Source organism: Vigna angularis, chromosome 10, assembly GCF_016808095.1.
Source record: "Vigna angularis cultivar LongXiaoDou No.4 chromosome 10, ASM1680809v1, whole genome shotgun sequence".
NCBI lineage: Eukaryota > Viridiplantae > Streptophyta > Magnoliopsida > Fabales > Fabaceae > Vigna > Vigna angularis.
Window position 1 is genome coordinate 3,681,489 of NC_068979.1, and position 16,935 is coordinate 3,698,423.

Consider the following 16,935-nt stretch of genomic DNA (forward strand, 5'->3'; position numbering starts at 1 on the left):
ACTTACTTGTATATAACTTAAAATTAGTTCAAGTCAAAAATATCGATAAAAGAAATGTTAAATTCATCATCAATTTTTTTCATTAATTTATAGGAAATTTAAAAGTGTTAAAATAAATTTAAAAACTATAAAACTAAATATGGTTTTTTGAGACCCTTGATAATTAGCAATGATAATTTCTGTCACATCACCATTAATGCACGCCACTTCAATGCTCAGCCATTAAAACCCATTCCCTAATTTGAAACTCCACTGCCAAGTGTCACAAATAGGGGAATTCTGAAAATGCTAGTGGAAGGCAGGTGTCCGTGTATCAGAGGACGTCCGCTTGACTTGGGAAGAAAACCAATTTCTGAAAAATCTTCTTCCCACTCTCTGCATGCACGAACGCCACCTGTCACGTTAGAAGTTTCTGAAATCAGAAGTGGGAGTGCAGGTGTCAGCTTGGGAGACGCTCGTCCGTTTTGACGTGGAATCAACAAAACTGAGTTTTGAAAAACTCTCTCTCACCTGCACGCACATTTCATCTCCCTCTGAACCTAACCCTTCATTTTCTCCACCTTCTCTCTAAAACTCCCAACTTCTCTCTACTGTAAATCTCACGCCTCTCCTCCGATCACATTTCAGAACCGTAGGAACATTCTCGGAGACGCGGACGTTATTTTGGACCGAACAGAATTAGGATCTAAGCTGGTAAGTCCTCTCCTCCAGTCGTTGTCCATTAGGTTTCATGCGAAACCATGTTTTGGGTTCATGCATGGGTGAAATCTGAGTTATGTTTGATTCTGGTGTATAGATTAAGTGAAAGTTAGTAAGTGGACCTTGGAGTAGAACGCTGTTAAAGGACGCACCATACCCCTGCTTTAGGACATTTCACATATTGATCCGGGTAAGGGAAGCTTATATGTTTAATTTATACTTGTATGTTGTATGATCTGGTTTGCATGTATGAAAAGTATGATGAGTGAGCTGTTATGAACGATCACTGTTATGGAATATGATTTTGATTTGGTAGAACTGCATGTTGTTTTGATACGTATGAAAAATGGATTATTACTGTAATGAATGAGTTATTAATGTGATGAATTCCATAAAGTTTGTAAAGTAATATTGGATGTGAAGTTATAAAGTATGAATCATATGAAAAATGTTAAAGTTAAGATAGTTGAAAAATCTGGATATGATAATTCTCCCTATGATAAATTACGCTCGTCACCGTACGGTCTTATACCGTTCGTGTTTCCTGGAAATAACTTAGAATGAAATTCTTTCATTTGGAAAGAATTCTATTCGAGAACGAGCGTCCCCATTTTAAATGTCTGAGCGTTCGGTTCAGCTCAGCTGTATATAAATACCTTAACTTTAAAATACGTAACGTTTGGTCTTATACCGAACGTTCGTTCTAAATAGCGCTCGGTTTTAAACCAAGCGTTCGTCTTAAATAGCGCTCGGTCTTATACCAAGCGTTCGTCCTAAAGAGCGCTCAGTCTTATACTAAGCGTTCGTCATGATTGGTTTTCGGTTATTTACCTAGCGTTCGCTTTAATGTAGTGTTCGGTCTTAAACCGAACGCTCGTCCTTATCTTTGATTCCTTAACGCAAGTAAATAGCGTTCGTCCAAAATACTTAGTAAATGAATATTGGCGCGTTCGGTCATTGACTGGCAGTCGACCCCTTTTAAACAAAAGGTTCTCAATGTAGTTAAGTATTTTTCTTGAGGTATCTTCGTCCAAGTTGAGTCAACCTGACCTCTTGGTACTTAAATTATTATGAAAATGGTCTTATTACTCTGGAGTCTTCCTGATTGTTATTGAGTTCTTCTAAATCTGGCTTTTTACGTTCGTCCTCTTCCTTCAGAAAGTTGAACGTTCGTCCTTTTAAGAAAGTGGAACATAGAATGAAAATGTTATGAATATGAAATATTAAGACGTGTGAACACTATATTACATGATTATACGATTATGGAATTTGAACGAGCGTTCCAGGGAAGAACGTCTCATATATGTTGGATATTAAATTGGTAAAGTATGACTGTGGCTATTGCTAATGCTGGCTTGGTCCATCCTGATATTCCGTGATACTCATATTCAAGTAGAGGAGAGTAGTCATGTGTGGGAATGGCAGGAGGTTCTATTCCTTAGGGGTACTTTGGATAGAGCTAACCTCGAGTGGCAGCTGTTGAGTGTATCCCAGTTACTACATCACTCGGGTGCAAGGACGCCTGTAGCTACACGGTTCATACAGTTCGGACGGTCGTCATATATATATATATATATATATATATATATATATATATATATATATATATATATATAGATGCTACATGATGTTATATGTTAAACTATGTGTTTGTGTGGAATGAAATGTTTTATTGTATGTGTTGATGTATAACTTAAACTATATAAGCTTACCCTTTCGTTTTCCTTGTGTTGTCCTGCTGTCTATGTACGTTCGTCCTGTCTTGCAATGATCATCCGTGTGGATGTGAGCAGAAGGCGAGGCCACCCTAGAGGATGGATCGAAGAAGAAAACTTGGTTGAAGTGGAAGTGAAAGCGGAGCACTAGGACGTCCGTCTTTCGTTTTGATTAGAGCGCTCGTAGATGTTGGGTTGTAAATGTTAGCTTATTTGGACGTTCGGTTAATTCTTTTGTAAAACCGTTCTTTCTAGTTTACTTTCCTGATTCTGTGTTACGCTCGTTATTTTTGTATCCAAGTCGTTCGGCTTTTGAACCTTGAAATCTGTAAATTGTAAAGACTGCATATTTTACTGGTAATGGTAATTAATTCTGATCTATGGTAATTACTATATTTTGAGATGTTACAGTTTTCATTCGAAATCTATTATCAAAAACTATATTCCATCTCTAAACTAAACTTCACTTGTCATTTGTTGAAAAAATATTTTGTATAAGTTTAATAAAATTTAAAGATAGAATGTCTATAATTTAATTTAAAAATAAGATATAAATTTTTATAATAGTTTATGATGAAAAACAGATTTTGGGTTAATAAAATAAATAATCACCAAAAGATAATTAATAAATAAATAAATAATGAGGATAATGGGTTAATAAAAAACCTTACTGATAATCTTATGACTTTACTTATTGCATTCTCATAATTTCTTAGTTCATTATTTTAAATTTTCAAAATGATCATTTTTTTTTCGGAAAAGTAATTTTCAGATTATATATTTTTCAAACTTTTGGGCTTTCTAAAATTTTCAAAACAAAATTTCTAAAACAATTTTTGGAATGAAATTTCTTAAATGTGATTTTTGGAATAGAATTTTCAATACATATGAAATGTATTTTGGAAAATGAATTTTGGGTTGGATTTCTAGAATAAACTTTTCGGAATCCTAATAATGTCTTTTAAAATAGTTTTTCTAAAACACTTCTACACCAAATGTATTCTTAAAATAACATAACTTTTTCGGAACATCTGAAATACTTTCGAAATGGTTCTTTTTATACATTGTCGCTCTCCTCACGGGTATCAAGAAGGGATAATAAGTTTCATTATTTAATTTAAGTAAAAGTTTGAAACCATTTCTATCTACATATTCAATGAATATAATTTATTTTTTCTCATTTCATCCTCACTTTGTACATGTTCCCATATTTACTTTATTATTATTTTAATATTAGTTAATTAATTTTTATAAAATTAATACAAATTAGAAAAAATATATAATATTATTAAATATTTATGGTCAAATAAACGTAAATAATGCCAAATATTTAAAAATAAATAATAATTTTATGAATTTCAAATTAAAATAACAAATAATAATTAGATAAAAGTAGAATAATTATACAAAAACTTACACAATTACACCTAAATAAAATTTCATAGTAACGAAAAACATTCGTTATTTTTGAAAATGTTAATGAAATAAAAAAATTTAAGTTAAAAAATATTCTTAAAAATTATAAAAAGCAAGCAAATATTTAAATTTATAAACATTTTAAATGTTTCTTTACTTTCTTTCTCTAAATTATAATAAAATTTATTTTCTTTTATACATTAATAAAAATTATAATATACTACTCAAATGAAATCACATACAAACAAATGTTTAAACTATTAATAATTTGAATTTAAACATAAATATTTTATCTTTTGAAATTTTTAACAATAATATTAAATTATTATATTATAACAAATAAATTTGTTTATAAAACACATGTTGTTAAAAGTACATAATGAAAATGAATTAAAAAATAAAAGTAATTATATAAAAAGTTATTAAAATAATATTTTACATGATATAAAGTAATAAATAAAAATATTAAAGTAAAAAAAAATTAAATGTGTGCCTACAAAATATAATAAGTTAAAAATACATTGAAGATTTAAAAAGACATTCTGAAAAATGAACTAGTAGAACTGTTGAAAGAATAACTTTTTAACTTTTTATGTTTATGTAATGAAATAAAAATTAAGAATCAAAAGAATAATAATAAAGATAATTTTTTTCGTATTACGGTAATAAATTACGAATTTATGTTATTGAATATTTAAAATTAAAAATCATACATTTTCATGTTAGAAAAATAAACCACAAAAAGAAATATTAAAATACATAAATATAATCAAACAGAAGACTTAAAAACTATTTAATTCACAAAAAGATAGATAATACATCATTTGAAGAAAAAAAAAACGGGTAATGACAAGATAATATAAAATAAGCCAACCAATTAGATGAAAGAAGAAAATGTGTAAAGAAAAAAAAATTATAAAAATTAATATATATATATATATATATATATATATATATATATATATATATATATATATATATATATATATATATATATATATATATATATATATATATACACACACACACACACATAAGTTGTAAAATAAACTGAGCATTTTATTAATTACAATAAACATAGAAACAGGACAAGACAAATATAACATAGTCATCCTCCATCCCTATACTCCAATTAAAAAATAAAATGTTATCCATAACCACACCCATTTAATGCAGAGACTAACCAATCTTTATTAGTTTAGTCAAATAAATTCCATTCCATACCTCTAACGAAATAAATCATTAATATTTTTGTCACTCCCTTGACTCTCCTATGAATCTTTGGAGTTGTCTTGATTGCAGCTATCATTTTATCTTAGAGTTTATAATTTGTAGAAAAGGAGAAGATTTAATCTAGCATTCAAATTACAAAAGTCAATTTTCATGCATTTTGTATGAATATGAAAGCAATTAAAGACTTGTTTTTGTCTCTTTTGAAGTAGTCTAAGACCAATGTGTTTAATTTAAGCCACCACACGCATTGGATATTGTAAAATTTTTCATAAACTGTCATTGATTAGGCGTCTTGTGAAGAGTTGTTTGGTTCTATTTTAACTGGCAATGAACCCCAGAAAAAAAAAGAGGATCATATCCTTATCAAACAAATGGGTCATTTTAACTTGAACCCTAACTGCTCAAACAGATTGACACAACATAATCCTCCGATTTCACAGGCAACTAGTTGTATCGACCTGTGCAGCGTGGCACGAATATTAAGTACGTACGCTCGCCATTTTTAACAACAGTGTGTATCATGATACTTTCTATTACTTTGATATTTTGTAATTGCTAAAATTGATTAAAAGTGTTATTTACATATTTCCTGCAAGGGGGAACTTCTCTTGGCAATTCAAGAAAAAAAGGAAAAAAATAAAAAGAACCTGTGAAGTTATCAACTTTTCATCTTGTAGGCAGTGAAAATGGGTTAAGAACAATTTGTTTTTCTAATAACCAACATATCCAGAAAAATCAGCTAATGGTCGGAGTGGGAGCCATTCAGCATTTTAAAATATTAAATGCCATTAAAGTTAATATGGTGGCAAAGAAAAAAATTAAATACCCAGCAAAAATTTAACATGGAAGTAATAAAACTTTGGTACTTTATACATTGTTATGATTATAATAAAATTTATATTTCTAGGACAAGATACGATTCAGAAATGTAATTTCTGTGAGAATAAACTAAATTTCATTTCAATCTCAATACAATGGGAATATTGATACGATGTACAGGCCAAAACTAGCCAAAAAAAATCATAATAAATTATGCAAATACGAAAATGGGAACCTGCTGTCAAGCAAAATATAAGGCAGGGAAGACTGTATATTCTTTATAGTTGAGTCAGTTTCCTTTCGTTCTTTTCGTTCTTTATTTGCTAGTACCCAATCCCTCGTTTCTGTAACTATCTAATGTTCTGTTACAGTTGTTCATTGTGCAGGCATCAAGAAGACCATGATTCCAAAGTTTAATCATGAACAACCTCCAACACCTGCTGCATCAAAGCATATTTTCTAAAAACAGAACTCAAAAATAAACAAAATAAGTTGAAGTTTGAAGAAAAAATTTATAAATCAAAGTATGGTTGATCTGATGTCCCTAAAGTACTACTAGAAGTAATGAATTCAGTCAAAAACTCGTCATTCCATGCTATGAGGGACGTTAATCATTCAGCATTATTCCTTTTAGTTGGAAAACTCCATGAAATTAGAGAAATATTAATGGAAGATAGGAGTACCAGAATAAAGTTGGAGATGTGACCAGCTTTTTTCCATGAAGCTTGGAAAATGCCTCACAGGCCCACGGCACATGACCATCCGCCAGCACCCTGCAACGGTAAAAACATGAGTAACCAACAAGAATCATAAACACAATACAGAATGATGGTTTTTTTCTCATGCAAAAACCTAACAAGCAAACTAGTGTTATTAATGAGGGGGAAAGAAAACTAAAGAAAGTTTAATATATAGCTGTCATCATTAAATACCTTTGCTTCCTCATAAAGGAGTTCCAGAGATGCATGAGTTGTTTTTCATCTTTGGAAACATCCACAAAATCATCAAGCATCTGCAACATTGCAATTCAACAATAAATTATCATGATTAATATCAGTTTGTTGCCCCGTAAATATTCAATGGGAAATGCACAAAGATTTAGAGAAGCAACTAGGGTAGGGAGGACCAAACTGAACAAGGAATTCTTTACAACATGAAAAGAGCATAATTTCAGTCAAATTTGACACGGCAATTAGGCTCTATACTAAATTTAATAATGTTCCTGTGTTTACAAAAGGCCCAGAAATAATAAATTCAAATGCACCATTTGGACATAGACAAAAGTGGGAAAAATTAGAGACATAATAAATTGAAAGGTTTCAAGATTACCCTTCTATCTTCAAGATCTGCAATGTCATCGTCAACTTCATCTTCACTATCACGGTCTGACAACACTTGTTCTGGTGCCATAGGCTTCATTTAACGCACACAAAAGTTAGGCAGTGCTTACGAAAATCAAATATTGATAAGCATTAAAAAAAATCCACAACCAAGGTAAATTTCATTTATTATAATATAATGTTACACTTTATTAAGCTAGATGAAGGGTTCAAATATAGAGAGAAAGAGTCAGGGCACCCAAGCCAGAGAACTAGCTAACCCTAGGTTCCAACAATTCATAACAAACAAGTCTCATACCCTCTTTCCTTCTCTTCTCTACGCATAACTACCACCACCTTCAATAAGCAACCGTATAAAAAATCCCTCAAACAACTCCTGCTTCGCAGTTATAAAAAATGAATTAATTCATGAATATCCAGTTTTATTGTATATTATGATCTTTTACGAGTATTTTCCATATTTTATCACTTATTTCTCAATAATAAGGGCAGATACTATATATTTAGGATACATCAAAACATCAATTTCTGATTATTCACTAGCCTGTTTTCCTTTCCTCCTTCCCTACCTAAAAATCTCCACAATTTCAAGAACAGAAGATTCCATCATTTCTAGAATATGAGAAAATGAGCTCTCATAATTAGGAGATTAGGAAATACAATATTAATAAATATTGATCCCCATATACTCGGGTTTATTCAAAATCAAATTTACAACATCAAGCAATAAATAAAATGAAGATTAGAAGACTAGTAGTAAAGTTATGCATGAAAGCGAAAGCTGTTTAAATAAAAACAAAAGGTTTCTACAGTTAAAAAATCACATAAGCCTGTAATTCACTTCTAGCAATTAAGTTATACATAAAAATTCCATGCATCAAAGAGATTATTCAGCACATGCAAATAATAAATTTGAGAGATCAAAGATAACTAATCACCTGGACTCTGTGTGAGTGAAAGAACACTCTCTTCTGCAGAAGCATTCGGCTGGATAAACAATTTTGAATTAAAAAACAGAATTTAAATGCCCAAATCAGGATATTCATGACAAATATAGGGAAAAAAGGCTATGGGTATCACAATCCTCTCAATTAATCAAATATCAAGGCTATGCAAAGTTTTAAAAAAAAAATTACTAAACAATAAAGCCATATCACAGATGCCAATGGTATTAGTAATGATGTGTCTGCATACGCTAAAGAATTTGAATCATGGGTAACAGAAATACAATACAAATATTCTACAGCTTAAACATCTACGAATGTAGTTGACTTTGCATTGTTTTAAATCAATCAATTAAATTGTTCTTAGACTTCAAAAAATACAACTAAAGGTTTAAAAAAATACCACTTTACCAGAAACTACAATTATGATACCAGACTTGACATAATAAACTGTTTATTAATAGCGACAACATCTAAGAAAGAACAATAGAAATAACTACAAAACAATAAGAATGAAATAAAAAATAGTGAAGCCTTCATTTACAACTGAATCTTGTATTCTTAAAATTAAAAAAATAGAAAAAGAGAAAGGCTTTATTTACATACTTTCTCGAGTCTGATCGATCCATGCTTAGTTTCTTTGATTTAGCAGGCAGAGCAGGATCACTTTTACATATTGATTTACTACATTCAGGGTCTCCAGAAGATTGAGGCATGGCAATCGAAACACCAGAAATGTTGAAACTGGATTCAACATGCTCAAGGTCGTCCATGGTGCCAGGATGATCAGGACCAAATTTCCCTCCATCATTTCTTCCACTAAGCAGTATCTTCTCATTACGAGATGTTCTAGACACATTCTCCCCTTTGCAGCGTAGGATATCTACAACTTTAGAATTTCAGTCCATCCCACAGAATTGTATAGACATTACTTGTAAGTATCAAATATTTCATATATACTGCAGTAAAAGTAATCCAACAAACTGCAATCTTTTATTTTGAAAGGGAGATCTAAGGAGTTTTTCATTGTTTTGAAGCACTTTGTGCGTCGAAAATAAATGTTATAAGGCAACAACTTAGTCATCCCTTCCAAGAGTGTTTGTGGTGTGTGTCTTCGACAAATGAGAACATAGCAAAAGAGCAGAAACAAACACAAGAATGAAGAGTCATCCTAACACCTCCCCTAAAACCTTTTTAATTTTTCTCTTACACATTTGTTTTCTTTGGTAAAATTCCACCAACAGTGCACGATACCTCTCTATTTTACAGTTTAGCACCAGTATTTATTGCATCCTCCAATTTTCTTTTCGTTTTACAATATACCAATAGTGCAGGATACCTCTCTGTTTTACAGTTTAGCACCAATATTTATTGCATCCTCCAATTTTCTTTTCGTTTTACAATTTTTCAGAGAAAATAAGAAGTTTACTCTTCTAGCATGTTTTAAGGAAAAATCTCAAGGCATCTTAGTCGTTTTTGCGCTCTGTACACATACAAAAAATAAATCCTACCATGCATATAAAAAATATTGTTTCTAAATATAGACACATCAGGTATCAAAGTACATTTCCTACCATCATCCTTTAGTATAAATCCGTTCTGTATGTCTTCAGGTGAATCCAACTCCATGAATTTTACATTGCTGCGCTTTTCATTTTGAACAGAGTCCTTTCTTCTACGCTTTCGAGGCCTTGAACTGTACAATTTTTTTTCATTGAATAATTTAAATTTCGTAATCTTGCTGAAATTATATGAATTGATTAATAAATATCCACAACCAACCAGAAGAAGAAGGTTTGCAATTGTGGAATTATTCCATCAGCAACATTCTGCATGCAGATACATATATGTTAAGAAACTAAATAATACATTTCAAATGAAGGGAATTCAATCAAATATTAAAAAATTCATCTCATTCTAATTAAACTAATGACACCCAAGGAAAATGTTCTATTGAATATGACCCGGCAATCAGATTATTGCTAGCCCACTTGGTCACTGAGCAATTGGCACCATTTGCAAAGGGAAAAAAGTTAACAAGACAGACATGATCGGCATTTGATCCAAGCATAAGATGTAGATCCTTAATTAATGTCAGATTATTAGTCACTTCAATATGGCAGCACAAAAGCATACTGCGCATAAATGTTACTCAAATACTTAACCAATTTTACATACACCACAAGTAGTACAGAATATGACAAAGATAATCTCCACAGCTGCAAAATGAAGCTAAGCAATCCAAAAATCACTTTTCTGGGCTATCACCAGAGAGACCGCATTCAATAAGACAATCATTTTATGAAGACATCAGTCAAGTTTACTCCACTTAAGACACTACTGTATCATTGGGCTAGATCAACGAGCATTTTTTTTGTTGCTAACAGTACCATGAGACGCTTTTGATAATTAAAACCGCAAAATATTTAGTGAACAATTGACAATCACTAAGAAAAAATAAACCATTTACTACAAATCAAATTTGAACAAGGTTCTGACCTCTGATCTCGATATATCCACTTTTACTGACACGTTCACTGCTTGGTAATCTTCAGTAACCTACAATATTATAAAAAGAATAAACTCGAAGCCATTAAGAAGAATCAGTGTGTTAAAGATAACTTTTAGTTACAACTGCTAACCCAGAACTCAAAGTTGAATAGATCATGTGATGAACATAGATGAAGTCGCAAACCCTGCACAGATAAAATGAGATTGATAAAATTGCCAAGGAGAATACTATTAATAAATACTGAGCAATAACTAAGAAAATGGAAAATTATATTAGCTATGAATATATATATATATATATATATATATATATATATATATATAAACTTTTCAACAGCAAGTTCATGTGATTCCATAGTAAAACTTTGCACATGATATATAGCCAAAAGAAGGGTGGAAAACAACGCATCATTAAGTAGCCATCTAAGCTTACAACTCAAATTGGAAAAATATCTTCCAGAAAAAATAGCACATTGAGATATGCAAGACATATTAAAGACCCCAAGTATATATAATCAATATTTACCACCTCAAAGCAATATTACATTTAGCATTCGAAAGAAGAGAATCATTATATCAAATAAATTCAATATATTTTTCAAGAATGAAGGTTTTCAGAGTTTTCACCTACTTTTAAAACAGTGAAGAGGGATAATAATTCTCCTAATTATTAAATTATAAATGGGAAAAGCACAATAAAAGTACAACTCACGGTTCATACCTTAAAGCCTCCACACTGCATCAAGCAAAACGGGCAAGAAAAGTCTTCAGTCACTGTATTCATAAAGAGATCAGAAATGCCTCATTGGTGTCTTTTAAGAAAAAAATATATTATCAAAGAAAGGAGGATGACAAAAATAAAGAAAAATGAAAAAAAAAACAGCCATCTTAGCATTGTCAAAAATTCTTATTCATCCAAATAGTAAATATATGCAAGTCTGCAGTCAAAAGCTTTCAACCATAAACAAATGATAACACGTTGACAGCTAGTTTGATTGCTCTTCTTAAACCATGCAAGCATATGACAGCAAGAGTAATATGCAATGTTGAACCTAGTGTTGTATAATATGTTGTACCTTCTGTCTTTCGAAGCATGTTGTAGTGATCCCTATAATTGAAAATCACTATTCCTGCTCTCAACCTATAAAACATAAAGCACATCAAGTATTTTAGTTACACCCAATGCAACAGAACTAAGAAATAAAGATTAATTTATATGAACTCCTTATTACAATAATTGTTATTCAGTAAGATTTCTACAATTAACTAGTTGTTAAATGTAAATTTAACAAAGATCCAACTGTATATTGCTAAAATTAAACTAGAAACCAATCCACCAGCCAGAAACAATGAAAACACAGCCACTACCTTTAGAAGTTTAGATCCCTACACTTTTGAAGTTGGCTTATACAGAAAAGAAAAAAAAATCTAATACAATTAAAAGGCTAACTTTTGTCAGAAATAGAGTAATGATCATTTACTGGTCAAGGTGCTGACCCTTCAAGGAAGTGCTTACCCTTAGAGTACCACATTCTCGTTTACTTCAGGCATTGCATTCCTTTAGTGTAGGTTAATAATTGTAAATTTTCCAAAAAAAAATAATCAAGCTTTCTAACTGTGATTAAGATGGTGCAAAATAGTCAGAATGTTGAAAACAAATTGCTGGTAGGATTACATTTGGGACTTGGGACAATACGCAGAAAGTAGCTCTGGATTTTGTAAATTGACCTGCTTAATATTTTATTGTAACCATGGATGTAATGCTAGCCTAGGTAATTTATATAGAAACATAGCGCAAAATAGTCAAATACTTTATTCTATCCCTTTCTTGACCTTCAAGCCTCTGTTCAGTGATGTATATGTTTCTCAGCACTTATCACCTCAAGACGTAAGCAGCTTCCTTAGGTGAGTAATGAAGACAAATTTTAACTTTTCTCCCTTAAATATATATATATATATATATATATATATATATATATTGCAGGAGAAATTCAGATTCTCCAAAATTTAGATTTCTTTTATTGAATATTATCACTTAATTATCCTTTTACAAAATAGGAAAAACATAGATGTGAAATGATGTATTAAATTAATCAGTCAATAATTATAATCCAGCTGCACAAGAAAATAGTATGAACAGTAGTGTAAATGGAGTCATGAAACTAAGTACTCCTGCGATTCTTAATTGATGTTCTTTTATAAGGCATTTTATAGTTTCTATGAAGCATTATTGATTTTCCTTCTTTGCACGTATTAAATATTACAAATATGTGTTTTTATTAATAAATAATGAGAAAATAATTTTAAAAGTCACTAATAATGATGATAAATTTGTCTCATTTGTAGTTCCACAAAATCAACTGAATTAGTCACTTTTGTCCCTGTGATTATGTTTAAAGTGACTTGTACTAAGGACTGGTGCCAGTATTAATGAAAAGGTATTATCTTTTTGGCTCCCAAACTTTGGTTTTAGTTACTACACCATTTTTTAGTGTTTTTGGTTCGTATACTTTTCTCTAGTAAGAGTGCTAGTCTCCTGTCATCAATTAATAGAGTTAGCAGATGATGTGATCAACTGGTTTGTATACCATTTTTTTCTTCTGCCCCATCCTCATTGGGAGGCACTACACACACACACATATGCCTAAGCCTTGGCGATCATATTGGAGAAAGGTACTGAGTGCTCCAGATAGTTCATAATTGGCGAGGACTAAGGGATCCTCCTAATAAATTGTGAACTCAAAGAAGCCAAATTTAGGTGTAATTTGGTATGGTTATTAATGATTGGTTTGTGGTCGTTCAGGTCCGATTTTGGCCAATCCAAACCCAGAGGTGACATGGCCAAGAGCCTCAAACTCAGCGAGTGATAGGCTAAGAAAACTATTCCAACTAAGATAATACACGGTCTCGGAACCTAAGTCAGAGAGAAATGAGGCTCATAAGGTCAATCCAACCTGGAGAAAATACAGCCCCAGAGCCTCAAGCTTGAAAAGCAATGAGGTTCAGAAGGACCGATCCATCCCAGAGGGTACGCAGCCCTGAAGCCTCAAGCTTGAGGGGGATGCGGCTTGGTTTTGCCAAATGGCTCACATTCAGTTGTAATAGCTACTTTACAGCATTTCATACAGCGTTGTCAACATGGTCTTCGCCCAAATTGTTCCATCTAGTTTGACGTTGTCAACTAATTTGGACGTGTAAAGATTAAAAAAAAAACACAATTACGGAAAAAAATAGAGATGGCTATCTCATCAGACTCTTTAAAGATGTGACAAGTCACTACACTGCCATCATAGTTGTTAAGTCACTTGACAGTGGTAACTAAAACTATTAACAGATGAAAAGTATAGGGACCAAACTAAAAAATTAGTTTAAGTACTGAAAAAATTCCGAAAAGTTTAGTAGCCGAAAATATGTTAAACCCTTAATAAAATAATACATATATACAGTGTTTGGAAGGAATAATTACCTCCTTTTCTGCCTTGCTGTAATTTTATAGCGCAAACATCTGCTAAGAAAGGAAGGCTGCAAGAGAAATCACATATGAAGACTCAATCAATCAAACTTTGAATTTTTATTTTTTTTTCTGAAAACAAATGTTGGAACCTAAGTTAATCCAACAACAAATATAAGACCCATTATGTACTGAAGTTTCATACAAATTGTACATCGGTTTCTCCTTAGGATATTCAATTGGATTCGAGCCATATCAGCTCATAACATTTTTTAAAAACTTCTAACCAGAGGCTGAAAAATGCAGTTTCCAACGAACCAGAAATAAAAGAAGAAAACATAGACACACAAGCATTCACAAGGTAGTAAACGGCGTTAGTCTCAATGGACCATTCTAATAAGGAAACAGCGAAGAGCAAATTAAAGATTGGCAAAATCAAAACACGGCACAAATTCAATACAGCAAGACAAATGCATTCATTGTTTTACATTTTGAAGACCACGGCGGTAGAGAATATTGTACAGTTCAACAGGCTTGCAATAAACCAAAAGGCTCTCGTCAGCCGCAATTTCTTCTTCACCAGAATGGTGCGCCAGAGAATTCTGCCGGCACATGTTGACCGTCCTTATCAAGCTTCAACCTGCACAACGGGAGATCCACTTTATTCGTACATTAGTTATACATAAAACCCATTGCAATCTCAAACACATAGGTCAAACGAACCAATACACCAAAACTCATAACAAATGTTACTGCAACTATAGTTCAAAAGTGAAATGAAGAGAGAGAGAGATAGGGAGAGATTACGAGAATGAGAGACGGAGACAGAATGCTGAGGAGAAGTTCAGCGGCGGAGATGCTGAGATCTGGCGGAGGAGCTTATCACGGTCTACTCGGTCCACGGCGTAAGGTGATAGTAGGGAGGATAGACATCTTCCTAAGACAGGAAAAAACGGCCCATCCGAATTCCTAGCCCAACTTGCTGTATACAGTAAAAAAAAATCCAGGGTATTTCACCCTACACCTCTAAGGATTTCATTTGCACCTCCAAGTTTCAGATTTGCCCGTTAATGAAGTTTGGTGAAAACTAAATGAAGTAGTTGACCAAATTGTTTATTGGTAAGTATATTTAAAATTAATATAAAATATTTAAAATATTTTTTAGATACTCTTAATTATTATTATTTTGGTATTTTTTAAGTATATTAAATTATTTATAAATATTTAATTTATTGTATTAGTTTATGGTTTTATAACTTATTTATAAATAATTTATTTATTTTATTAGTTTTTTTATTTTTTAATTTTTTTATAAAATAAATTGTATGATGTTTTTTAATTTATTTAAAATAAATTGGTATATAAAATTGATATGAAAAAAAAGGTTAAATAAAATTTTAGTAATTTCAAATTTATTAAAAAGTTATAAAAAATTAAACTATAAAACAAAAGATTTATAAACTAAGCATCGGATGTCATAATCCGATGCTTCTCTTTCGGATATCCGATATTTTTTACACCGTTTCTTTTTTTATTTTTTTATAAAATAAATTATATGACATATTTTAATTTATTAAGAATAAATAATTTAAAATTGATGTGAAAAAATTAGATAATATTTTAAGTAGTTTTAAATTCATTAAAAAAATATAAAAAATTAAATTATAAAACAAAATATTTACAAACTAAGCATCGGATTACGATGCTTTTTTTTTTCATATAGATATCTGATACATGTTTTTTACAGTTTTTTTTAATTTTTAATTATATTATTCATAAATATTTATTTGATTATTTTAAAATATTTTATTATATTATTTCTAAATGTTTATTTAAATTATCTATATGAATTTATTTAATTTATTAAAAATTGATAAATTTATTTAAAATTGATATAAAAAATGTAAAATATTTTTTAGTTAGTCTTAAGTATTATTATTTTGGTGTTTTTTTTAACTATATTTGATTATTTATAAATGTTTAATTTATTGTATATGTTTATGATTTTATAATTTAATTATCAATTATTAAATTATTCTATTACTTTTTAATTTTTAATTTTTTTTAAAAAAATTATAAAATAAATTGTATGACGTTTTTTAATTTATTAAAAATAAATTGACATTTAAAATCGATATGAAAAATTTAAATAATATTTTAGGTAGTTTTAAGTTTATTAAAAAACTATAAAACAAGAAGCTGATTTATGAATTTATCTGGAAAAAGATGGACAAAGTGAAAAAGAGAAGAGAAAATGGAAAAAAACAAAAAGAGGTTTCCAAACTTGAAATCCAAAACGGAAAGAGAAATGCAATAAATATTTTCGAAAAAGGAAAAAACTGGATCAAAGAATCTGGATAAAAAATTAATGACATCTTAACTAGAGACATTATGGGTATTTAAAAAAGGGAAATGATACTTCGACAACCAATTTTGACAACATTTTGACACGGGCCACGTGTCAAAATGCCATTGGTTCAGGTGGAAAATGATTTCAGAATTTTATTTGACGTGGAAATGCAGTCAAGTGGCAGAGAGGTTTGAAATTGGAGGGTTTCATTTTCAGTTTTGGCAATTTGAATTTGGGGCATTGGGAGAGAGAGAAGAGAAGGTTGAGAGAGAGCGGGAACCCTAGAGCGAGAGTGTCGTCGGAGTCCGTCTTCCTCGGACCAGTTCCTCCGACCACCCACGAGTTCCGCCGGAGTCCGTCTTCCTCGGACCATCTAGGTGTGCCACCGGAGTCCGTCATCGTCCGACCAGGCACGAGTTCCGCCGGAGTCCGTGTTGGGGCATTGTGAGAGAGAGAA

At 31.0% G+C, this 16,935-nt stretch overlaps 1 protein-coding gene across 6 annotated transcripts; it reads right to left on the reverse strand.

Moving 5' to 3' along the window:
• Window positions 1-5,924: 5,924 nt before the first annotated feature.
• Window positions 5,925-15,112, reverse strand: LOC108336117 (polycomb group protein EMBRYONIC FLOWER 2). Of its 6 annotated transcripts, none has more exons than XM_017572457.2 (15): window positions 14,936-15,112; window positions 14,617-14,768; window positions 14,144-14,199; window positions 11,754-11,818; window positions 11,399-11,451; window positions 10,809-10,862; window positions 10,666-10,725; window positions 9,949-9,995; window positions 9,741-9,862; window positions 8,773-9,055; window positions 8,161-8,209; window positions 7,212-7,295; window positions 6,815-6,894; window positions 6,566-6,655; window positions 5,925-6,322 (listed from the first exon to the last, which is right to left on the reverse strand). In XM_017572457.2, the coding sequence occupies exons 2-15, from the start codon at window positions 14,740-14,742 to the stop codon at window positions 6,199-6,201; spliced, it is 1,293 nt and encodes a 430-aa protein (XP_017427946.1). In that variant the 5' UTR covers window positions 14,743-14,768; window positions 14,936-15,112; the 3' UTR covers window positions 5,925-6,198. The 6 variants fall into 6 exon arrangements, with proteins under 6 accessions (XP_017427946.1, XP_017427950.1, XP_017427948.1 ...); XM_017572461.2 differs by having other exon boundaries at window positions 8,773-9,031; window positions 14,936-15,110; XM_017572459.2 differs by having other exon boundaries at window positions 8,773-9,049; window positions 14,936-15,105.
• Between the last annotated feature and the right edge of the window lie 1,823 nt (window positions 15,113-16,935).